At 39.1% G+C, this 26,695-nt stretch overlaps 1 protein-coding gene across 2 annotated transcripts in view; it reads left to right on the plus strand.

Annotated features, from left to right (window-relative positions):
* eps15 (epidermal growth factor receptor pathway substrate 15) overlaps positions 1 to 26,695 on the plus strand; it is a 115,505-nt gene that overhangs the window by 12,409 nt on the left and 76,401 nt on the right. For both annotated transcript variants that reach the window (XM_052012497.1, XM_052012496.1), the window contains exons 2-7: positions 12,030 to 12,071; positions 17,709 to 17,798; positions 21,980 to 22,027; positions 22,801 to 22,896; positions 25,357 to 25,422; positions 26,075 to 26,200. In XM_052012497.1, coding sequence (XP_051868457.1) covers positions 12,030 to 12,071; positions 17,709 to 17,798; positions 21,980 to 22,027; positions 22,801 to 22,896; positions 25,357 to 25,422; positions 26,075 to 26,200 — 468 coding nt within the window. The remainder of the gene's footprint in view (positions 1 to 12,029; positions 12,072 to 17,708; positions 17,799 to 21,979; positions 22,028 to 22,800; positions 22,897 to 25,356; positions 25,423 to 26,074; positions 26,201 to 26,695) is intronic.

Genomic DNA, 26,695 nt, shown 5'->3' on the forward strand with positions numbered 1-26,695 from the left:
TAATAGATCTGTTGCTGCATTGCTTACTTGGTATTCAAGTCAATGTTGGATGAAATTCAGTGAAGCAACTATTATTAAAAGCAGATGAAGGAGTCTATAAACTGCTTGAATTGGAAATCTATCATCACTGAATTCACAATTGCATAAAAATAATTTTCCATGTTGCATTTTCTCTGTTGTTCCACCTATTTTTTTCTGAATTATAGTGGGAGTAAAGGAGTTGAAGGATTGAGAGAGTTGGTGGTGGGGGGGGGGGGGAGCGTAGAATATAAAAGCCAGTAATCATGAAATTATAATTTGATCTCATGAAGTAAGTTATGCTGCTTTGTGCTTCACATAAGAAACAGGAGCAGGAATAGATCATAGAGCCTTTTCCACCATTCAATATGATCATAATGGCTGATCTGATCTTTGTTTTCCTTTTTTACTAATCCCCATAACCTTTGTTTCACTAATAACACTAAAATGTATTTATTGTGGCATCTGTTACACTTTATGATGGAAAAATTAAAAGAATCATAACCATGTGAGAAGAGAAATTCCTCATTTGTCTAAAGTAACTGATCCTTCATTATCCTGAAAACATACCCTCTATTCTAGACTTCCCGACTTGGGGAAACTTATTCACATCATATATCCTGCCAAATCCTCTCACAATTTGTATATTTCAATGAAATCACCCTTATATTCTTCTGATCTCCATAGAATCTATGCCAATTCTTCGCAATCTTTCCTCAAAACACAACCCCACATTCTCTTAACTCATGAACCTTAACTATACCACTTAAAACAACTATGTCTTTCCTTGCGTTCTGTTTTGTTGTAGCTCTAAATACTGGTTTCAAGTATTGTTTAACACGAAGAAGAAGTGATTCACCAACTGAAGTGTGTCAGTAGAGTAGTAATCTTGTATGTCCTTATGATCTGGAGTCTAGAGTTAATACCTCAGGCTCTCAGCACTATCTCCTCTCATATGTTTATCTCTGTGCTTCCTCTGGTGGTTCTGTCCTGCAGTGGGATTATGATGATGGAACCTGAGACTTTGATATATAGTTATATTCAAAATATTATACCTTTTGTGAAGTTGTTGCTTGATGATACTGTGGGACAACTATCCCATTTAAGACACTCGCTAGTTATTTGAAAAGTTAGCAGAGTCCACTGGGCTAATGCAGCTTTGCTGTGCCCAAACTGGTCCTTTGGTCAATGCCAGATAATCCATCTGATTTTAATCTTGTTTCAATGTAGTGGTTTTGATACAAATGAATGGCTGGCCAATATATTTCAGAGGGCAGTTAAGAGTCAGCAGTATTGCTGTGAGTGAAATTGAGGCCAGGATTCTTTCCTGGAAGGATGTCAGTGAAACATTTTAGTTTAATGGTCACAAGCATTTTACCAAAAGAAAATCTTTTGATAATGAGACCAGCAATCTAATACTATGCCCCTGGACTGTGGCACGTATTTAATGAGTTGTGATAATTGTGCTGGCAAGTGATTAAGTCATAATAGGTGCATAGCCTGGACTGATGTCACAGTTTGTAAATCAAATGACTACTTAGGGCACATAGTTTGCATGCTGTTATGGGCTCAGTTAGCTGCTGTCAGCCAGGGTGCTAATAGAGGCATGTTAGAAATTAAAATAAAAATGGAAAATGCTGAAACTGCTAAGCAAGTCAGGCAGAATCTGCAGAGAAAAGGGAAGTTGATATTTCAGATCAATGACCTTGCACTCGGAACTGGAAAAAGTTTTTAAAAAAAGACTCAAGCTACTTATAGAGACTGAGGAAGGGGGAGAGAACAGAATGGAAAATCTGTGATAGGAGGAATACAGAAAATATTAAGTGTCAAAAAGAATGATGGTGAAAGTTGGTGGTGATGATTCCTTCTGTCAACCACTTTATTTTTATTAGCTTCCATATCTGAGTTAAGAAAGGTGAAGATTGGCTAGTGGTCTTTCTCCTGATCAATAAAGATCAAACATTGCAATTGTATGGAGATTGTTCTAGATAGGTTCAGATTTCACAGTTTTGACCTTTAGAATAGTATTTGTGACCAGTCATGGTCATGAAGTACATATGGATAATGACCACTTTTGGATGGTTCTGTTCTGAAAGGAGGAGAAATAGGCAAAATAAGGGAGAGTAAAAAAAAAGTACAATGTGCTTCTTGTTTTGTCTGCCTCTCTTAATTTATAATAGCATGAGTTAGAAACTACTCAGTAAGATATTGTAATCAGAATTTTCTGCATATACGTTTCTAATTAGAAAGGATATAAAGCACATTTTGCTTCAGAATAAATCAGCCAAGATGCACTGTTCAAAAAGGTTGGTCCAATTCAATACAAGTTAAATCTAAATTTGGGGTTATTGAACGATGTTCTGCAATAATATTTCCTTAAAACTGATAATGAAAATAAAGTTTTATAATATAATCTTGTGATATTGTTAATATAACATTCATGCATGTCACTTTGTTGCAGTTTTCCCACCCTGAGCAGCTTGGTGGTCAGGTTCCAACTCCTGAAAACTTTCTCTTGCTGATTTTCCATTTACGTAATCTGAGTTTTGGTTCAAGTTCATTGCAGGATATTTTTTAGTTCTGCCCTTCAGTTGGCATTAATGTCTGGTTCCAATTCCTGAAATTATTTTCTTTAAGCAGTCTGGTCAATTGGAAGGGGGGTTGGGGAATATTTACATCTATCTGTGATTGAGTTGACATCAATGTGATATGTCTGTCTATGGAAAATCTGTAATTAGTAAATCCTTAGTGTCATTAGTAATGTAAGTAAGACATACACTCTAAAGGACTTTCTTTGGAATTCTCTATGCCGGAGGTTTGTTGAGGTTTACAAAAGCAGTAGATATATTTTTGAAAGATCAAGGAATTGAGGGCTATGGGAAAATGGGAGAGAAGAGGAGATGAGACCTGGAGATGATTAGGCATGATCATATTGAATGCAGGACAGTTATGAGGGGCTGAATTTACCTCTCCCTTAGTAGTGCAATAGAGTGACTGTCTGAAACTTGGCTCAGGTTTCTGGAGTGGGGCTTTGGGATTTTTTTCTCATTTTTCGTAAGCTCACTGTCTTTTTCCTGTCACCCCTCCATGCTATAAGAATATCAGAATCAGGTTTATTATCACTGACATATGTCGTGAAATTTGTTGTTTTGTGGCAGCAGTACAGTGCAAGACATAAAGATCACTATAAGTTACAAACAAAATAGTGCAAAAGAGGAATAACAAGGTAGTGTTCATGGATTCATGAACTATCCAGAAATCTGATGGCAGAGGAGAAGAAGCTGTTCCTAATACATTGAGTGTGTGTCTTCAGTCTTCTGTACCTCCTCCCTGATGGTAGTAATGAGGAGAGGGCATGTCCCGGATGGTGAGGATCCTTAATGATGGATGCCACCTTCTTGAGGCACTGCCTCTTGAAGATGTCCTTGATGGTGGGGAGGGTTGTGCCCGTGATGGAGCTGGCTGAGTCTACAACCCACTGCAGCCACTTTCGATCCTGCACATTGGAGCCTCCATATTAGGCGGTGATGCAACCAATCAGAATGCTCTCCACCGTACATCTATAGAAATTTGCAAGAGTCTTTGGTGACATACCAAATCTCCTCAAACTCCTAATGAAGTAGAGCCACTGGTGTGCCTTCTTCATGATTGCATCATTGTGTTGGGCCCAGGATAGATCCTCTGAGATGTTGATGCCCAGGAACCTGAAGCTGCTCACCCTTTCCGCTGCTGACCCCTCAATGAGAATGGTTGTGTGTTCTCCCATATAAGAAAAAGAAGCACAACAACATTATTCAAAACAATTCACAAGCTTACAACTATTTAAAAAAAATGTAAATTAATGTATTTCTTTTCTCTTCAACATCAGTATCTTCATACACAATTGATTTGTATTAATGGTCCTAGCAAGCACAGGTCAAGAAACAAGAAATCAAGTCTCCACTTGAAGTTTTTAAAAAAAGTGGTAGATGACATGGATTCTTTCTTACTGAATTTGTCAGCATCCATCATAGGCCCTCTAAACTTTCCCAGAATCAGAGTTCTTACAGCCAGAAAATAAATGTTCATCTGATCAGCCTAGGCTGAATTTGTATCCTACTTCAAGAGATAAAAGACATCGTCCAGCTTGCATTATATTGCTAGTGGGAATATATATTCTGACGATCTAATTTAAAGTTATTTGGAGTTTAAAAAACAAACAACTGGAGGAACTCAGAGAATTGAGCATTTTGGGTATCTTTTTTTTAAATGTGATGTGTTTTTGGGAGAGAAAAAGGAAGAGCTGGCATTGCAATTGCATCTTTTCCATCCATGTGGTGCACACCTTGATGTAGTGTTGAAGAGAAAATTGCAGGTGTTCTATTAAATATCTATTACTGAGATTGGTTTTGGTCAAGGTATTGGGAAAGATTTCACTGCTCTTCTGTGAATAGTGCCATACTATCTTTCAAAGCCACTTTAAATATGTGGGGCCTTGGTTTCATATCTCATCTGATAGTGCCTCTTTCAGGTTGGTTAATTTAGCAATTTTAGCAGTGGCATTTGAGCATGGATTTTGTGGTCAAATTCTCAAAATTTAGCTTGCAAATAAATTAAATGTGAGTTTATTTTAATGTAAGTTCAATAAAACAGCGGCAAGTTTAATGAAATAAAGCGTGTGGCAACTAGTTTTTAAGCTAGATTTTTCTAGTATAACTGTATGTCTACTGTAATGTAAAGCTTTCCCAAACTCTTCAAACTCGGGCAAAGTCCCACCTAATAGTGTCATACTTGCCTTCTGTTAGTGTTTGGTGCTGATCATGTTTTGAGAATAAAGCTAGCATGTATAGATGTGCTGACACAAAACGGAATAAACCTGGATCCGCATCAGACACACCCATGGCTAGTACAGTAGGTGGGTCCTGTACTGCATTTAGGAAGGTTCAACACCAAAGCCTTGGATTGCTGATCAGGATACTAGAATGCTGAATCCCTTAGTGAACAGGCATTGATGCTGGATGTGTATAATGATTAGTAAACAGTTTCACTGAATACAACTGAGAATCGTGGGGCTGAGAATGGCAAGTTGGGATTTGGAGGGAGGGAGTGGAGTGCATGGCAGTTGGAGAGGAGATGTAAGAGCAGGCCCAATGTTTGGCAGGCATGAAACACAGAGGAAGGAGGGATGGATTGCAGTGAAAAGGCAGAGAAAAGGAGGAAGTCAATGCAGTAAATACTCAGAAAAAGAAGCGGATGAGGTTGATGTTTTAAACAAAATTACTCTGTACCCTTAATGTTTTAAGAGGATATGGAGGAGGGAATGGGAAAAGCATTCACAGTGTGAGAGTAATACTGGTATTTCTTGAGAGCGAAAGGGAGGAGTCTCAGTGTGAACTTGTGAGAGAGAGATGACTCAGTTGATCAGGAGAGATGTAAAAGAGTACAATTTTAATTGCATTTGGAAAGTACATACCTTTTATTTATAAAGCCCTTTGAACGTTCCAAAATGTTGCTAGTCAAGTACTTTTGTACTGTAGCCATTGTTATTGAATAGAAATCCAGCAGCTAATTTGTATGAAATGAGATCCCATAAACAGAAGTGAACTAAATTATAAAATGGGTAATACCGGAGAGAGAGGTCATTTCAGGTTCATGTTATCTTTTTGAAAGAACAGCTCGTCTCACCGTCCTGCTCTTTCCCTAGAGACCTGCAGTTTTTATCTTTCATGTACTGATCCACTTTTGGAGAGCCATGAGTGAATCGGAATCCACTAATTTGTCACAGTGCTTTCTAGATGTTAACCACTGGCTGTGTTTTTAAAAAATATCCTCATGTTGCCTTTGATTTTTTTTGTCAACCAGTACCAAACGGGTTCCATGTTTTTTTTAACAACAAATTCATTTTTAAGCTCAGTTTGTTAATGGGTGCTATTCTTCTTGACATGGTTTTGGTTTTAATACTAATAATAAACACAATTCAAGAGCATAAGAAATAGGGGCAGTCCATTTTTGCTCTTCCAGCTTGCTCCACCCCTCAACAAAAGTGTGGTTGATCATCTACCTTGGGGCCATATTCCTGTCTTATTCCCATATGCCTCGTTTCCTTTAGTATCCGGAGATTCTTGTTTTGAATACAATTGATAACTGACTGAGTGTCCTCAGCTCTCTTGCGTAGTAATTTTCAAGGCTTCACCAACCTCTAGGTGAAGAAATTTCTCCTCATTTCAGTCTTATTTTTAGACTGAGACCTATCGTTCTAGACTGCTTAGCCAGGGAAATTTTTCTCTTCATATCTACTCTGTTATACCCTTAAAATTTTTGTATGTTTCAATGCGGTCACATCTCATTTTTCTAAACCCTAAACCATAAAGGCCTCACCTTCTCAATCTTTCTTCCAATAACACATCTGCCAACCCAGGAACCAGTCTGGTGAATCCTTGCTCTATCCCCTCCTTTGTAAGAACAAGCAACCCGTGTTACAGTGGGGTTGCGTTCCCAGAAAAGTCCATGTGATTTTCCTTAACGCACAGCTGCATCATCTGTACATGCAGCAAGTAATGCAAGCTGAAAAAATACTTTGTTTATTTACTTTTTTTCACATAAATTTCATGAAAGTGAATTTTTAGAATCAGAATCAGATTTATCACTGACATATGACATGAAATTTGTTGTATTGCGGCATTTGTTGCTTATTCCGTATCCCAGACTTTTTGGTAGTTATTTGTGAATGCCATGAGGGCAAATTTTAGTTACCCGAGACCAGAATTGTGCACCAATACTCCAAATATTTTTTTATGTATAATTGTAGTAAGGCATTCTTACTCGTGTATTCAAATCTTCTTGTAATAAAGACAAATACCATTTAGCTTTCAGTAATTCATGTACATAGAACATAGAATATTACAGCACAGTACAGGCCCTTCAGCCCATGATGTTGTACTGACCTTTTAACCTACTCTTAAGATCAATCTAACCATTCCCTCCCACATACTCCTCCATTTTTCTATCAGCATATGCCTATCTAAGAGTCTCTTATATGTCCCTAATGTACCTGCCTCAACCAGCACCCCCTCTGATATCCCCCAGTACTTTCCTCCAATCACCTTAAAATTATACCCCCTCGTGTTAGCCATTTCCACCCTCGGAAAAAGTTTCTGACTGTCCACTTGATCTATGCCTCTCATTATTTTGTACATCTATCATCCTCCTTTGCTCCAAAGAGAAAAGCCCTAGCTTGCTCAACCTATCCGCATAAGACATGTTCTCCAATCCAGTTAGCATCCTGGTAAATCTCCTCTGCACCCTCGCTAAAGCTTCCACATCCTTCCTATAATGAGGCGACCAGCACTGAACACAACACTCCAAGTGTGGTCTAACCAGAGTTCTATAGAGATGCAACATTACCTTGCGGCTCTTGAACTCATACCCCGACAAATGAAGGCCCACGCACCATACGCCTTCTTAACAACCCTATCAACTTGTGCGGCAGCCTTGAGGGATCTATGGAGTGGACCCCTAGATCCCTCTGTTCCTCCACACTGCTAAGCATCCTACTATTAACCCCGTATCCTTCCTTCAAATTTGACCTTCCAAAGAGAATCACTTCACACTTTTCCGAGTTGAACTCCATCTGCCACTTCTCAGCCCAGCTATCAATGTCCTGTTGTAACCCTCGAGAACCTTATACACTATCCACAACATCACCAACCTTTGTGTCATCTGCAAACTTACTAACCCACCTTTCCACTTCCTCATCCAAGTCATTTATAAAAATCACAAAGAGCAGCTGTCCCAGAACAGATCCCTGCGGAACACCATTGGTCATCGTCTTCCAGGCAGAATATGCACCATCTACCACCACCGTCTGCCTTCTATGGACAAGCCAATTCTGAGTCCACACAGCCAAGTTTCCCTGGATCTCATGCCTCCTGACCTTCTGAATGAGCCTAGCATTGGGAACCTTATCAAATGCCTTACTAAAGTCCATATACACCACATCCACTTCTCTACCCTCATTAATGTGTTCTGTCACATCCTCAAAGAATTCAATCAGGCTCATGAGGCATGACCTGCCCCTCACAAAGCCATGCTGACTATCCCTAATCAGACTATGCTTCTCCAAATCCTCATAACTCCTGTCCCTAAGAATCTTTTCCATTAATTTGCCCACCACTGAAGTAAGACTCACTGGTCTATAATTCCCAGGGTTATCCCTACTCCCTTCCTTGAACAAAGGAATAACATTTGCCACCCTCCAATCATTTGGTACTACTCCTGTGGCCAGTGAGTATGCAAAGATAATTGCCAAGGGCTCAGAAATCTCTTCCCTCACTTCCCGTAGTATCCTGGGATATATCCCCTCCGGCCCTGGGGACTTACCTATCCTAATGTTTTTCAAAAGTTCCAGCACATCCTCCTCCTTGACATCGACATGTTCTAGCTCGTCAGCCTGTTTCATGCTGTCCTCACAAATGTCAAGGTTTCTCTCACAGGTGAATACTGAAGCAAAGTATTCATTAAGGATCTCCCCTACCTCCTTTGATTCCAGGCACATGTTTCCTCCTTTCTCTGTAATCAGTCCTACCTTCGCTCTAGTCATCCTATTCTTCACAAAGGAGTAGAATGCCTTGGGGTTTTCCTTAATCATACTCACCAAGGCCTTCTCATGCCCCCTTTCTAGCTCTCCTAAGTCCACTCTTAAGCTCGTTCCTGGCTACCTTGTAACTCTCCAGAGCCCTATCTTATCCTTGCTTCCTAAACCTTAAGTAAGATTCTTTCTTCCTCTTCACTAGATATTGCACATCTCTTGTCAACCATGGTTCCCTCACCCTATCATCCTTTTCCTGCCTCAATGGGACAAACCTATCCAGAACCCCGTGCAAGTGATCTCAAAACAACCTTCACATTTCCATTGTGTATTTCCCTGAGTACATCTGCTCCCAATTTACACTCCCAAGTTCCTGCCTTATAGCATCATAATTCCCACTTCCCCAATTAAATACTTTCCCATACCATCTGCTCCTATCCATCTCCAAGTTAAGGGTAAAGGTCAGGGAGTTGTGGTCACTGTCTCCGAAATGCTCACCCACCGAGAGATCTGACACCTGACCAGGTTCATTGCCTAGTACCAGATCCAGAATGGTCTGTCTTCTAGTCGGCCTGTCTACATATTGTGTCAGGAATCCTTCCTGGACACACCTAACAAATCTCGCCCCATCGAAACCTTTTGCACTAAGGAGGTGCCAATCAATATTAGTGAAATTGAAATCACCCATGACAACAACCCTGTTATTTTTACACCTTTCCAAAATCTGCCTCCTGATCTGTTCCTCAGTGTCTCTGTTGCTATTTTGGGGGTCTACAGAATACTCCCAATAGAGTGATTGCTCCCTTCCTGTTTCTGACCTCCACCCACACTGACTCAGTAAATGATCCCTGCAGGATGTCTGATTAGCAATGCCACTCCCCCACCTCTCTTACCTCCCTCCCTGTCCCTTTTGAAACATCTAAACTCTGGAATATTCAGCAGCCATTCCTGCCCTTGTGACAGCCAAGTCTCTGTAATAGCCACCATGTTGTAGTTTCATGTACTTACCCATGCTGTAAGTTCACCATCCTTGTTTCTTATACTTCTTGCATTAAAATAGACACATTCAACCATCTAACTGACTGCAATTTTGCCCTATCAACTCCCTAACCTTTCTCACAGTCCCTCTATGTGCTGCCCCAATCTGCACACCAACTGCCCATCCTCTGACCTATCACTCGGGTTTCTTGGGTACAACCAGGTCTCTTTAAACATTCACATTTCCCAATCTCTCATCATTGGAAAAATGCTTGTAATATTTTTTTCTCTACCAAAGTAGATATAAACTCATCTTCTGGAAGTTGTGTGAATCGGATTCAACATTTTACAGTCAACAGTTGAATATAAAGATGAGGCTATTTTCTTAACTGGAAATTATTGAACTATTTGTTGAATTGGAGACTAAGAATGAAATATACAAGTAAATTTTTCATTGGAAATTTTCAAGTATTGCGGGCACTGGAGAATATCAGAAATTTTTCCAACTTTTATGTGGGACAGATTTCATTGAAAAGAAGCTAATCCTGTTTCAAATGAAAAGCTGAATGATGATTTAGTGAAGATTAGAAATGCAGGTGGTGGAAGCAAGTAGAGAAACTGGAGGCTTTTTTTAAAGAAAAATGAAAGAAGATAATGCAGGATTGTTTAATTTGTAAAGCCATGACGATGAGGTGCTAGTTGGACGAAAATACCTATCCTCGGACTCCAGGGTTGTTAAGGGACATAGATATGGTTTAAAGCAAATTAATCTGTCAAACACAGATATATACCAGTCATGATGATATTAGTGTTTAAAATGAGCCTGAATGTTTTTTAAGAAAAAAAATCATCAAGAAGGCATGCTTTTGTAACCAGCATTTAGATATTCTTTGCAGGCTTTCATTTTCTAAGTGCTTAGTATTCCTGTGGAATAAGTGAAATATTCTGTGCACCTTCCAATTAAGCTACAAAACCTCCACTGCTACTTGTTTTCACATATCAGGATATGAGCTGTTTAGGTGCTGTCCAGCTGTCTTGAAGCTGTTTGTCAGCTTTTGCTAGATTTCTAGGTTGGTATGTAGGGCATAAGGCAGTAATGAAACAATGTATAATAAACAGTTTTATAACTCTGTTGTTTCCTTGCTCTGTTTTCTTCCTTTTCACTGTTGATCAAAATTTCAAATCTGCAAGTGATTTCAATTCCAAACGACTTCCTAAATTTTAGTAATACCAGCTTCAAAATTCTAGAACTTCTCTGATTACTTTGGAGGAGGTCAAATTTTAAATTGAAATATTTAATGATTGCATGTAGAACTTTTTATCTGGTTCATGGGGTTAATTGAGTTTTTGAAGAGTTGGCAATGGCTCGAAGGACCAAGTGGCCTTATTTTTTAGTCACTGAGTCATAAAGTTTTACAGCACAGAAATGGGCTCTTTGGCCCACCATGTCCATGCCATCCTTTTTGTACATCTGTGCTGATCCCATTTGCCCATAATAGGTCCATATCCTTCTATGCCTTGCCTATTTAGGTGCTTGTCTAAATGTAGTATTAGTATCTGACTCCACCACTACTTCTGACAGTGAGCTCCACATATCACCACTCTCTATATTTTTTTAAAAAAAAGAAAAACTTTCTCCTCAAATCCCCTTTAAAACTCCATCCTCTCACTTTAAACCTCTGCCCTCTTGTTCTTGATACAACCACCCTGTACTTTGAGTACAGTAAAACTCCAATATTGTGCTATTCGATTGTTCAGAAATCCCAAGGGTTCTGTATCCAGCTCACTAGATTATTCAGAAATCCCAAGGGTTCTGTATCCAGCTCACCAGCATCCCACTCCCTTCCAACTCGCTGGGGTCCCAGTTTCCTTGCTCTCTTCCAGCTCATTGGAGTCCTGGTTCCCACACTCCCAGCTCACAAGGGCCATGGTTTCCATGCTTTATATAATGGTAGTTTGAGACAGCACAAGAATTGTGCCAATTAGTGGCGTAGTGATTAAATGCTATAGCTAGTAGAAAACTGAAATAAAAGCATAAAATGTTGGGGTCACTCAGCAGGTCACAGAAGAGAGAGGGTGTTAATATTTTTGTTCTTGTGAGCTTTGAGTTATTTTCTGATTGGAGTGCTCAGTTCCTGGCCTGCATTGATTTCTGGGAGTTTGGCTCTGCAGATGGTTTCTCATTCATTTGGCTTTGGTACACCTAAATCTGATGTGCTGCATCTGACATAGATCAATGACCTCTGTGTGAAGTTTGTGCACAAACCCACAGTTTCCTATTTACTCTTTTTGAACCTAGCTGTGATAGCTCTCCAATTCCAAAAATCAAAGTTCAGATCTTTTGTTAATCAAGAACATTATCTTTAGGTGGCAACAGACAGCAAAAAATGAATGGTTGATTAAAATACACTGCTAATTTATTTCTTGTTACAAGATCAGAATACTCACTATCTATTTTTTCTTACAGCTCTCAAGTGGAAACCCTTTATATGAAAAGTATTATCGTCAGGTAAATTGAGTTTTAGTTCTATGCATGTGGCAGTAACCCCTTATAAATATTTGAAGAAATTTATCTGCACAGACTGTCAAATGATGTTACTGGATACACATGAAAATTTTGTGGCCTGTGCTGTAGATTATGAGCAATTTTTGTCTAAATTGAAGAATACTTTGTGATGAATTTCAAATAGTACAAAATTCTTAGCTTGCAACACATTTTCCATCCAGGTAGATTTGTTCTGAAATCTACATTGTCCTTAAATACATTTTGTATTTATCTTGCTTAGCTTTTTTTCTCTTTAACTAGGAGCACTAATTTGCCTTTTAGTACATTTGCACTGTTACTGGAGCTTTCCAATACCTTTTTCTATGTGACAGCATCATCCGTGAGATTGCAAGACTGTCCAGTTTTGTCCATACAACAAGTTCACACATATACAGTTGTAAGCAGAGATCAGTGGACAGCAGATGTAAAGGGAAAATAAGGCTCCTTTTTACTCTTTCCTTGGTCTAAAAACACTGAATGAATTGAAGTGTCCTGACTGCATGGCACACATTCACCAGATGAGGTCAGTGATTTGAAAAATGTAATGTAGAAAGGCTTAAGATAGTGGGAGCATTTTTATTGCTGCAAGAAAGGCTAAGAGGAGACTTACTGAATGTTAACACTATGAAGGAATGGAGAAAGCATTTTGATAGGAAGGTTAGGATTGATTCACCAAGTTCTATCTCATTAGGGGATTGAGGAGCATACATAAAGGAGTTTTTAAAGCAGATGGTTGTTGGAACTTGGTATTCAAAGCAAGATCGGGTGTGTGGCAAGTACATGATATCCCTGTAACTGGGCAGCTGAGATTATGGATGCAGTTAATTTAGTAATAGATATGAGGATTCATTGGCCCCTAGAATAAGGTATATAAACAGAAGCAAATTTTAGTCTTCAAAGCTAGGAGAGGGAAGAAATCAGCAGACTGAACCATCCTCAAGGTGTAACCACTAAAGATGTCCAAGGTCCTCGAGTGACTGCTGAGTCTTCTGTCTAGTGCTGGGATGGGAGTATGTATACGACCTGTTATTACTCTTTTCCACATAATACAATTTGCTCAAAGTTTGTTGACCTCTCATTTGATCCAATAAAGTTCACTGTAAAGCAGAATTGTATTGTTCATCAAGACCTGAATTGAGAATCTTAGTATAAATCTTATATGCTGAGTATATTTTAGAGTGAGATCAGTAGATTTTTGTGCATTAAGGGAGTCGAGGAATATTGGGATACCCTGGGAAAGTAGAGTTGATGCAAAGGTTTAGCTGGTCTCTTGGCTGGCAGAACAAGTTTGATGGTTGCATGCCCTATTGCTGCTTTTTTTTGTGTTATTGCATATGAAGCCCGTCAGATTCACTAATGTCTTTCAGGGAAGAATGTCTGCTATCTCTTATCAGATATGTTGAGCTCATCAGATATGTCATATATGTTTCATAAGATATGCTTTGGCCTATATCTGATTACAGACCCACTAATGTTGACTCTTAACAGTTACTCAGTTTAGGTACAATTTGCTGAAAATGATAAACTGTTGGAAATAAATTTCACTATACAGAAACCATCCAGATTATCAATGATCCCATCTATTCACGTGCAGAACTATTTCAACTGTTCTGAAGATAACACAATGTATTTTCCTTAGTGATAATAACAGTTCAAACAAAGGTCAGCTTTTTAACAAATTTTACCTGTACTCTCCAAGTATTGCAAGCTCAAAACTTTTTTGTGGAACTTCCTATGATATTCCACACTAACTTCATAATATTAGATTAACTAGATCCCATGTTCTTCACCATCAGATTCATTGTTTGGAGAGAAAAGTGGCCACATGATTGCCATATGACTATGTATCACATATAAGAAAATAATTATGCAGATATTTTACATTTTAAGTAATTTTCTTTCAATTTGATTCTAAAGGAAATGGCATGGTGCATTTAATTATGCACTTTGTAAGCTTTCTGTGAACATTAACTTATGGTTTTCTGGTTATTTAGTTCATATTATTGGCTCACCCAACCTGGTACGATACCTAAGGATGTTCCTGGTCAGTTAGTGGATGCCTGTCAGAATTTTTAGAAGCACATGTTGACCTTTACCATAGCCTTGGAGAGGGATAGGAGCAGATGATATGGGGAAGTATTTAATTGGGGGGGGGGAGGTGGGGCGGTGAAATTATGATGCTATTAGGCAGGACCTTGGGAGTGTAAATTGGGAATAGATGTTCTTGGGGAAGCGCACAGCGGAAATGTGGAGGTTGCTTAGGGAGCGCTTGCATGGGGTTCTGGATAGGTTTGTTCCATTGAGGCGGGGTAAGGATGGTAGAGTGAAGGAACTGTGGTTGACAAGAGACATAGAATATCTTGTCAAGCGGAATAAAAGCTTACCTGAGGTTTAGAAAGCATGGATCAGACAGGGCTCTGGTAGCCAGGAGGGAGCTTAAGAATGGACTTCGGTGAGCTAGAAGGGAGCATGAGAAGGTCTTGGCGAGTAGGGAAGGAAAACCTCAAGGCGTTCTACACGTATGTGAAGAATAGGAGGATGACTAGAGTGAGGGTAGGACTGATCAGGGATAAAAGAGGAAACGTGCCTGCAGTTGGAAGAGGTAGGGGAGGCCCTTAATGAATATTTTGCTTCAGTATTCACCAGTGAGAGAGAGACCTTGACGTTTGTGAGGATGGCGTATAACAGGTGATACGCTAGGGCATGTCAACGTGAGGAAAGAGGATGGGCTGGAATTCTTGAAAAACATTAGGATAGATACTGTAAGTCACCGGGACTGGACAGGATATATCCAAGGTTGTTACAGGAAGTGAGGGAAGAGATTGTTGTTTCTTTGGCAATGATCTTTGTGTCCTCAATGGGTGACAGGAGTAATGCCAGATGATTGGAAAGTGGCAAATTTTGTTTTTTTTAAAAAAGGGAGTAGGAATAACCCTAGGAATTACAGGCCAGTGAGTCTTACTTCAGTGGTGGGCAAATTACTGGAGAAAATTATTAGAGACAGGATTTATGGGCGTTTAGAGAAGCATAGACTGATTAGGGACAGTCAGCATGGCTTTGTGAGGGGCAGGTTGTGCCTCGTGACCCTGATTGAATTCTCTGAGGATGTGACAAAGCACATTGATGAAGGTAGAGCGTGGATGTAGTATACATGGATTTTAGTAAGGTATTTGATAAGGTTCCTCATGGAAGGCTCATTCAGAAAGTCAGGAGGCATGGGATCCAGGGAAACTTGGCTGTGTGGATTCAGAATTGGCTCACCCATAGACGACAGAGTGCGGTGGGAGATGGAGCATATTCTGCCTGGAGGTCAGTGACCAGTGGTGTTCTGCAAGGATCTGTTCTGAGACCCCTGCTTTTTGTGATTTTTATAAATGACTTGGATGAGGGTGTGGAAGGGTGGGTTAGTAAGTTTGCTGATGACACGAAGGTTGGCGGTGTTGTGGATAGTGTAGAAGGTTGCTGTAGATTACCACAGGACATTGATAGGATGCAGAGCTGGGCTGAGAAGTGGCAGATGGAGTTCAACCCGGAAAAGTGTGAAGTGATACACTTCGGAAGATTGAATTTGAAGGCAGAATACAAGGTTAATGGCAGGACTCTTAGCAGTGTGGAGGAACAGAGGGATCTTGGGGTCCACATCCATATATCCCTCGGGGTTGCTGCGCAGGTCGATAGGGTTGTTAAGAAGGCGTATGGAGTGTTGGTCTTCATTAGTCGGGATATTGAGTTCAAGAGCTGAGAGGTAATGTTGCAGGTCTATAGAACTCTGGTTAGACCACACTTGGAATGTTGTGTTCAGTGCTGGTCGCCTCATTATAGGAAGGATGTGGAAGCTTTAGAGAGGGTGCAGAGGAGATTTACCACATTGCTGCCTGGATTGGCAAGCATGTCTTATGAGGATAGGTTGAGTGAGGTAGGGCTTTTCTTTTTGGAGAGAAGGAGGATTGGAGGTGACTTGATAGAGGTGTACAAAATGATAAGAGGCGTAGATTGAGTGGACAGTCAGAGACTTTTTTCCCAGGGTGAAAGTGGCTAACGTGAGGGGACGTAATTTTAAGGTGATTGGAGGAAGGTATAAAGGGAATGTCAGAGGTAAATTTTTTTTTACACAGAGTGGTGGGTGCGTGGAACGCACTGCCAGCAGGGGTTGTGGAGGCAGATACATTAGGGACATTTAAGAGACTCTTAGATATTCACATGAATGATAGAAAAATGGGAGGGAAGGGTTAGATAGATGTTAGAGCAGGATAAAATGTGAGCACAACTTTGTGGGCCGAAGGGCCTGTACTGTGCTGTCGTGTTCTACGTTCACAACACAATGGGCTTCGAATGCCTTTAGAACAGGTTGGCCAAGGGAGTCGAAACAAATTTAGTTATAGTTTCCGATCTGAACCATCGTCAGTGACTAGTATGGAAAAAGCCATGTATGTGTATATATTGGATTAGGGCAGGATTAGCTTGAGAGAGGATCCCAAGTCAAATATCCTTTGAATGTGCACTCTGCAGTTTTGGAAATAAAGGATAGCTACATGAGCGTGACAATGGAGTGTTTAAAGCATCAGATTTTCCCACATATCTCACACATAAATACTTCAAAATCGGATTTGTGGACCTTCCTCACCACATCACCCCCCCCCCCCCCCCCCCACACACACACACACACCATGATATAGCTTAAAACCTATTAGTGATGAAGGCATAATGTGAAAACATTCACCTTTACTTTTGTTAACTTGATTGCTTTTTGAATGATTCTTTTCCGCTATTTACTATTTCTGTTTCCAGAAGCTACTTTGAGATAGGCTATTTTGTTTCCATTAAAACATTGCATTTGAATTTAACTTATTTTGGTGAAAGATTAGTTAGGGGCTACTATAAAACATTGTCACATTCCTCATTGACATTACTTAAAATGGATGACTTGGGTAAGGAATTGAAATTTATCCAGACATGGTGCAATTTAGGTAGTGACAAATGTTCAGAAGTGAGAAAATTCTTTTTTATTATTCCTAGGTTTTTAATTGTGGTTTATGTTTTTTGGATGGCATTTATTTTGCAGGATAAACTGAGCAATAGTAGATTGAATGTTAGTAAATCGTCAGCTATTTATGATGTATTGTAATTTGAAAACACATAGACCATGTGGATTTCATTATGGCCAAATGGACTGCTTTCTTTCCTATTCCTTTTAGGTTCAATTTTTACCTTCATTCAAGCTCCAACACCACCAAATTTTTTATGGGTTATTAGGTGAACTCATCCAAAGAGTTACCCAACACTACGCTATAGCTTGTCCAGCAAGTGGATGAGTTACCCCTAAGAAATTTATTTTTCCTTATTTTTTTCTTTAAGTTTATTTACTGGAGATAAATACATAGCTTCATTTTGATCCTTCTTCCCAAATCCCTGCCCAGGATCAGGAAACCCTAAAATAAAAAAATCACAATCTGATTAGAACATCGGCATATCATGCCATTAGATGGGCAGTACGGGAAATTCTGTTATAAGTATTCATGTGCCACAGATCGGAGCAACTGCATGCCTAAAACTTCTAATTTCAATGATTTTTTGGGCATATCTTCTTCTTTATTTATACAGATTGATTCAACAAATAGTGGGAGAGTTGGAGCTGCAGAAGCTGCCTCATTTCTGAAAAGGTCTGGCCTGTCGGATCTGGTACTTGGAAAGGTACTGCTTTCTCTGGTTGTATGTGTACTTTCTGCATCTTGTGCTGGCCTCAGATGCAATCGTCTCATTGTCTGAATGTCCTACAATAATGTGGCAAGTAAATTATTCATTATCGTAAATAGTTAATTAACTGTAACATTAACCCTTTTTAAAAAAAAATCTTACCCGTTCCTAATCTTGTTCCTTCTTTTGTCAATGCTTTTTTATATCTTGATTAATTTTGTTCCCTTCTAATTTTGTTCTCCTTTCATCTTATAACTCTGAGTAACCTTTGGTTGAAACTAGCTTTTTTTTTGTTTTTTGCATGTTGTGAATTTTAACATAAAAACGGTACTGCTCTTCCACCATTACTTAACTCTATGCCCTTTCAAAGTATTCTTATTGCCTCAAGTTGGGTCAAATGCTCATCTTGTTATTTATGCCATTAGTAGCTGACTTTTTCATCTTTCAGCTCAAATTATTTGCATCCTAAGCTGCTGCATGGATGAGCTGATAGTGTACAGGGATCAACGACTATCTCATTAAGTAATTTGACTTGGGAATTGCAAAATGACAGTGACGAAATAGGCTGATTGTGAATCAAATCAGACATATAGAGGGAAATTAAGTTTGAATTGAAGTAGGGATTTTGAAAAAGGATAGATTAGAAAGCTTTAATATAAATACAATTTTAATCGTTGTTAGTATTAGTTTGTTCAGCGTGGTTTAATTTGTTCTTTTTTTTGAGCCAAAGGTGTGTAGTGACATTGTAGTAAGAGTCATATAGTAATAAGGTCATAAAGTAATACAGCATGGAAACATGCCCTTTGACCCAACTCATGCAAACCAACCATGGTGCCCACCAAGCGAGTCTCATTTGCCCATGTTAGGCCCTTATCTCTCTAAACCCCTCCTATTCATGTACTTATCCAAATGTCTTTTAAATGTTCTTATTGTATCTAACCATTTTCTCTGGCAGCTCATTCCATATGTGCACCACCCTCTGCATAAAGAAGTTGCCTCTCAGGTCCCTTTTAAATTTTTCACCTATCACCTTAAACCTATGCTCTTAAAATTAAAACTAATTTTTAGTTCTCCTTCCCTGGCAAAAAGACTGTGTTTTCATCCGATCTACACCCCTCCTGATTTTATACACCTCTGTAAAGTCAACCCTCAATCTCCTATGTTCCAAGGAATAAAGTCCTAACCTGTCCAATCTCTCCCTATAACTCAGGCTTTTGAGGAGATGTGGTATGTCACCAAAGATTTACAATTCTCTACAAATGTATGGTGGCGAGGATTCTGACTGGTTGCATCACAGCCTGGTATCGAGCCCCCAATACACAGGATCACAAGAAGCTACAGAGGGTTATAGACTCAGCCAGCTCCCTTTCAGACATAATCCTCCCCACCATCGAGGACATCTTTAAGAGGCAATGCCTCAAGAATGTGGCATCTATCATTAAGGACCCTCACCATCCGGGACATGCCCTCTTCTCATTACTACCATCAGGGAGGAGATACAGGAGCTTGAAGACCCAAACTCAATGATTCAGGAACAGCTTCTTCCCCACCACCATCAGATTTATGAACGATCCATGGACACTACCTCATTATTCCTTTTTTTGCACTATTTATTTGGTTTTGTAATTTATAGATTTTTATATCTTTACAGTAAAACAACAAATTTCACGTCATATGTCAGTGATAATAATTCTGATTCTGAGGCCCACAAGTCCTGGCAGCATCCTCGTAAATGTTATCGAACTGCAGTATATTATCTATTCGCTTACACCCCATAAATACAAACTGTACAGCACAGGAAAAGTTTATTCTGCCCATCATCCCTATGACAGTTCTTTCAAATTACCACCAAATTAGTCCTGTTTTCCCACAGTCCTAAAGTTTTCTTCACCATTCAAAATGTTATCTGAGATCACTATTGAATCTGCTTCCACTGGCCAGGAAGGGCATTCCAGGTCATGGCAGCTCATTGGATTAGAATTTTTTCCATTTCTCCTCTGATTTATTTGTTGTCTATCTACGTCTTGTGGTAACGATGTAAATTTAAAAGCTACTTTCAGATTAGTTTATTGTCATATGTACCAGGGTGCAATGAAATTCCTTGCTCATGTGAAGCTCTCAAGAGTAAACAGTATACATGGTAATAATAAACACAACAATAAATACGGTGAGTAAAATCAATAGAATAGTGCAAAGTATAGTGGGGAAGAAGTAGTAAGTTAACATGGGTGTAATTGGGCGGCGTGGGGCAGAAGGGCCTGTTACCGTGCTGTATAAATAAAGTTTAAAGTCTGGCCGTCTGGTTTTTCAAGCTCTTGTATCTTCTTCCAGAGGGTAGAAAAGGGAATGGCCAGGGTGGCAGGCATCCATGATGATACTATTAGCCCTCCTGATGCAAGGCACAGGGAAGATGGACAGGAAGATTGTGATGAGCTGTGATGGACTGGACAGTGTTTAACACTCTGCAGATTTTGATGGTCCAGAGCAGTTGCCATGTCAGGCTAAAATGCAACTCTTCAGGATACTTTCTATAGTGCATGTGTAGAACTTTGAGAGAATGCTCGTGGACAAACTGAATCTTCTCAGACGCCTAAGAAAATACATACGCTGATGTAATTTCTTGATCACTGCAGTAGTTGTTGATCTGGCCTGTAACAGTGATGTCATCAGTGAACTTGAAGATCAAGTTGTCACAGTATTTGGCCACAAAGTCATGGATATACAGGGAGTAGAGCAGGGGACTGAGCACGCAACCCTGGGGAACACCAGTGTTGAGGGTCAGGATAGATTAAATATTATAGCCAATTCTAACCGACTGAGGTCCACTGGTTAAAAAAGTCCAGAAGCCAGTTACAGATGAGCCTCCCACTCACCAAGGCCAAGATCCAAGAATTTAGTGATGAGCTTATTATGTATTATGGTGTTAAAGGCTGAGCTGTCATCAATGACTAACATCCTGACTTGTGTATTCTTATTGTCAAGGTGATCTAGAGCTGAATGTAATGCAAGGGAGATGGCATCCACCATAGACCTGTTTTTCCTGTATGAAAATTGCAGGGGTTCTAGATTGTTTGGGAGGCTGGTTCTGATGTGGGCCATTACCAGTCTCTCAAAGCACTTCATTATGGTTGATGTTAGAGCTACTGGTCAGTAGTCATTGAGACAGGACAATTTAGTTTTCTTGGGGACTGGAATGATGGAGGTTTCCTTGAAACAGATGGGTTCAGTGGACAGTTGAAGTGAGAGGTTGGCGAAGACAGTGGCCGGTTAATTGGCACATGATTGCAGAACCAAACCAGGAACTCCATCTGGGCCGGCAACTTTTTGAGAGTTTACCTTCATGAAAGCTGCTCTGACTTCGGCCACTGAGATGTAATAGACAGAGCCAGAGGCGAATGGGGGGGGATGTGTCTTGCAGGTACTTGGTTTGCCTGCTCAACATGGGCATAGAAGGCATTGAGCTCATCCAGTAGGGATGCATCAATGCCAGAGATCATCCCTGATTTCGACAAAGCCCATGATTGTATTCAGGCCGACACAGTCACCTGGCATCTGTCTGACTGAATTGAGCCCCCAGCTTGCTCTGGTATTCTCTATTGGCATCCCTTTACAGAGATCATATTTGGTTTTCTTGTACAGTGTGCGGTCATCCCTCCTGAAAACCTCAGATCTTGATTTCAAGGTCATCCAAGGTTTCTGTTTAGGATAGACCCTGGCTGTCTACTTGCAGTGTTAAGGCGAGTTGGACCAAAGGGTTTGTTTCTGTGCTGTATAAGTCTGTGACTGCATAAGTATTGCTTTGGCTGTAATGTTTCAAATCACAATAATGATCCTTCATATTTTTTTAAAGTGCGAGTGCAGTTGTCTTTTAACAATCCTCTATTAGATCATGTCCGGAACTATTGCTTAATGCAACTCAGATGGATGACTCTTGTACTCCTTAGAAGCAAAGATCATAATCATAGGGCTCATAGTCCATCTAGATTAAGGATACCTATGCTAATATTCTTTAGTGCTATTCAATGACTGGATTTAGCCTTATTTTTTTGAACCTCACCATAGTTTTTCAAGGGCTATGAAATGCTGCTAAAGTGCATGTGAATACAAATTAGACTGCCATAACACTTAAAGGTGTGTTGCATAATGATTTAAATCTGTCCAATGCATTTCTTTTTCAGATATGGGATTTAGCTGATGCGGATGCAAAGGGCTTTTTAAATAAACAGGTATTTTCTTTCAACATTAAATTTGGAATAGGTTGTAAAAGCCTGGATTTATTTATGTTTTTAATTTGTACTTTTTACCAGCATCAATGGTAACTTTCATGTAGTGCTTTTAACGTAGCTAAAGGATCGCAAGGAAAAAGGATCGCAAGGAGTCACATGAGATGTTGGGGTAGCTGATCAAAATCTTGATCAAAGAACTGGCTTCTAAAGATTTTCTTAAATGGGGAAAGAAAGATTGAGAGGTGGAAAGATTTTGAGAGAGAATTAGAGTTTAAGGCATGCCAGCTGAAGACTTAGCCCTCAGTGGTGGTGCTATTAAACCAGGCATGCTCAAGAGGCCAGAATTTGAGAAGCATATGTATCTTGTAAGGTTGTAGAGCAGGAAGAGATTACAGAAATTAGGAGTACAAGACTAAGGAGGGATTTGAAAATTAGGATGAAAATTTGAAAGCCGAGGTCTTGCTTAAAAGGGAGCCTGTGCAGGAGAGCAGGAATGCAATAATGTATGAACTGGACTTGGTGCCAGTTAGAGGTCAGGTAGCAGAGTTTTAAGAGTCCTCAAGGTTATGTAATTAGGAAGGCTGGTCAGGGGTGTTTTGAAATTGTCAATTTCAGAAGTAAAAAGGCATGGATAAGGATTTCAGTGACAGGTGAACCAGGCAATGTTCTAGAACTGGAAATAGGATGTCATAGCGCGGGCTCTAAACTTTAAAGTTATTAACTGTTGTGCTTTTGTGATAAATTGATTTTATTGTTCACTTTATTTCCTTTAGGAATTTTTTGTTGCCTTAAAGCTTGTAGGATGTGCACAAAATGGACTTGAGGTCTCTTTGAACAGTTTAAACCTTGCTGCCCCAGCACCAAAAATTGTAAGTTAATTAATTTATTTTTAGTCATTTGAAATGGCAGAGGATATTGTTTTATAGTTCCTGCTCAGGAATTGAGTCTGGAATTTACATTTTTGTTTCATGCTATGAAACTAGTACTCAGTTGATACCTTTTAAAATCTTAGTTCTGCATGTGAACAGAGTAGACAACATGGTATTATTTTTTAAAAATTTATCTCCTTCCTTCTCTTCCCCTTCATTCTCTCCTTCCCAATTGTCTCAGTGCTTTCCAGTGAACTTGTTTGTTCTCTGTGATATGTCTCCAACCCTCCATTCTCATGCCATGCAACCTATTTTTGTCTATCCTCCAGCACTCCTCTCTCCCCATTTCCTCCCATTTTATGCTTTCCTTCTATTTCTTCTTTTATGCCTAATTTCTTTCCTTTCGCTTTCTGCAGTAAGGTTGGTGTTGTGAACTTTAAAACCATGGGAATAATTCCAAACAATAAATAAAATGACTACTTTAAATCACAAAATGTTTCAAAATCCCCATGAGGCTTTATGGATGTCTAGGGTATCTCAATAATATACTGTATATTTTATGCCAGTATCCATGTACACTGGCAGTTATAACCAGCACTTAATGTTGTATTTAATCCATCATTTTTCAGTATTTGTCTTTGTTGATCAGAGACCATTTCATTCTGGAAGTGCTGATATGTAAATACAATTAATTAATAAAAAAGAAAATAGTATGAAGCTTCACAAGACTTGCAAGATTGAAATTCTTCTTCCTCTTTCTGCTTCCAAGTATTGCCCAAAAGGTACTCGGCATATATTTTCAGAGGTGGAACTGAAACTGCTATAACCTGCCCCTGCAAAAGAACGAGAGTTCAGATGAGAATGGGTTCATTAAAGCAAAGGCAGGATAGAAACAATTGCAGCAACATCAAAACCATTGACTGCTAATAGCCTCCTTCAGTGGCAGGAAATATAATGAGTTCCCTACTAAAGGGAAGAATATAATTAACTAGAAACCAGAAACAAAATATTGAGCTTAGATTTTAAAAGGGAAAGTCTTGCTTGACTGATGTCATTGAATTCTTTGAAGAGGAACAGAGAGAGTAGGCAAATTTAATGCCGTAGAAGTAATTTGTCTAGCTTCTTAAAAGACTTTTGCCGTTAATTGGTAATTGGTTTATTATTGTTACATGTACCAAGATGCAGTGAAAAGCTGCCATCCAGATGCATCATTCCATAATAAGTACATCAAGGTAGTGCAAAAGGAATAAACACAGAATGCAGAATATAGTGTTACAGTTACAGAGAAAGTGCAATACAGGTAGACAAATGAAGGGCAAGGGCCATGATGAGGTAGACTGAGAGATCAAGAGTTCATCCTTTTCATTTAAGAGGCCCATTCAAGACTCTTAAAATGGCAGGATAGATGCTATCCTTAAGCCTGCTGATATGTGTTCTCAAATATTTGTATCATCTGCCCGATGGGAGGGGGAGAAAAGAGAATAACCAGGGTCCTTGATTATTTTGGCTGCTTTCCTGAGGTAGCGGGAAGTGTAGATAGTCAGTGGAGGGGAGGCTGTTTTTCTTGATAGACTGGGTTGCCTTCACAACTCTCTGCAATTCCTTGCCATCTTGGGCAGAGCAGTTGCCATACCATGCTGTAATGCATCTGGAAAGGATGCTTTCAAAAGTGAATCTGTAAAAATTCATGAGGGTAATTGGGAACATACTGAATTTCCTTAGTCTTCTGAGGAAGTAGAGGCTCTGGTGTGCATAAAATTAATTAATGTGTTAGTTCTGGGATTTTGAAATTGGGAGAAATGTTCTGGATTGGATAGCTAGCTTTTTTCAAGTCAGCACCATTATACATTATGACAGAACTTGGAGGGTAAGTGCTTGGACAGTTGTTGTAGTTCACAGTTTTTGTTAAGGATTTGGGGAATCAGATTTCTAAACAGATGATGGAAGTTATGGAGGTAGAGATTGATTGCAACAAGTTATAAGAAAACATGACTAAATTTGTAGAATAGGTGTTTAATTAAGAAAAGAATTTCAGCACAGATAAACATGAGATAACATATTTCTTGGAAAATTAAGCAACCAAATGGCATGGAATAAAATGATTTTGGAGCAAATACATTACCAGAACTGTTTTTGAAGGCATTTTCCAAAAGAAAAAAAGCAAATAAAGCACAAAGGTGTATTTCTGGTTAGAAAGAGAATTGAAAAGTTGTGCTAAGTACTTATTAAACCATGATTAGATCACATTTGGAGTTCTACTTGCAATTCTGTTTGTATTAGGGTGCAAGAAATACCATAATGAGGATGACACCAGAACTGTGTGTTTATATCTAGTAAAAGGATTGCAGACTTTCTCTCCTTTCTCTTAAAAAAAATTGGAAAGGTTTTAGTAGAATATGCATATACATTCTGTTTATCTTCCATTGACCTCTGTCATCTTGTGTTCTCTCTTCCATTTAGAATGATAGAAGCAGTCCATTACCGAATAGTGGATCAGCACCTGTTGATGTTCCCTGGGCTGTGAAGGTAGAGCATTTTAACTACGGGTCTTTTTTTTTTGTGAGTTTTTTTAACTATTCAATGAAAGACTGAAAGAGGGATTTGACGTAAAGAATAACTTTTTAAAAAAATGTTGCACGTATTAATGCCACTTAAATGAGACTTTGCACCTGGGAACTTACTGGATTTGACCAGGGGCATCTGGTAATTTATGAAATGTATTGGACTCCAGAAATTATGGCAGACCCTGCTTCCCATTGCTAACAGCACACTCACCCAGAGATGTGGATGAATGTCCAATCCACTTGTGTGCAGAGCTAGAGTTTAATATCAATGGAACACTAAAGTGTATAGGTATGTATTGATTAGAATATAATGATTATATTATCCAGGAAGTCCACCAATATTTGATCTTTAATGCCTAGAATCTTTTAAGATAGTTTTTAAACTTTTGATTATTTTCCAACCCTTAGGGTTTTGTGTATGTAAAATTCAATGCATTTTGTGTGAGCAATTCATGAAATGCTAAAGCTTGTGAATTAGATTATTTTCATTTAATAGCCTTCAGTTACAACTAAACCATTTAGTTACCATAATAAAAGTGTAACTTAACATTTTAAGGTAATTTAGGAGATTATTTGATATATAATTGATACATTTTTATTGATATGAATTACAGCTTGAAGAAAAGTCGAAGTATGATATAATTTTTGACAGCCTGAATCCTGTGAATGGTTTTCTGTCTGGTGATAAAGTGAAACCCGTGCTACTCAACTCTAAACTACCTGTGGATGTCCTGGGAAGGGTAAGTAAAATCCTAAACTTAAAAATGAATGCTATGTAATACTCAAAAGGGAAAACAAGATCTGAGGCACGTGGGCTGGAAAATAATCTTCATTTAGAAAGTCATTCCACATACTTTCTACATGTTCCATTGTGGTATATTCCATTCTAGCTATGTTGCCTCCTGTACTTTTTTTTTCTCTTAGTCTCATTCCACGTTTTAACATGTAGTGTGTGCAGAAGAAAATTATAGCATGAAGGATACATTTTGGCAACAATTATATTGCACCATCTTGTTGTGAACAGTTTGGATGTGCAAGAGTGCAAAAATGATCACGTAACTTGGGTATCAAATTTTAACTAGCAGTAAAGCCTAGTGATGCAAGTTTCCGGGTTGCATCACTTACTGGTTAGGTTTACACAAGCTACAATAGAACATCAACCAACTGTAAAGCCAGATTTTAAATGACAATTCCAGTTGCAAAACTTCAATGCTTCACATGTGAAATCTTTTCAA

The sequence above is a fragment of the Pristis pectinata genome, chromosome 3 (genome assembly GCF_009764475.1).
Source record: "Pristis pectinata isolate sPriPec2 chromosome 3, sPriPec2.1.pri, whole genome shotgun sequence".
Taxonomy (NCBI): domain Eukaryota; kingdom Metazoa; phylum Chordata; class Chondrichthyes; order Rhinopristiformes; family Pristidae; genus Pristis; species Pristis pectinata.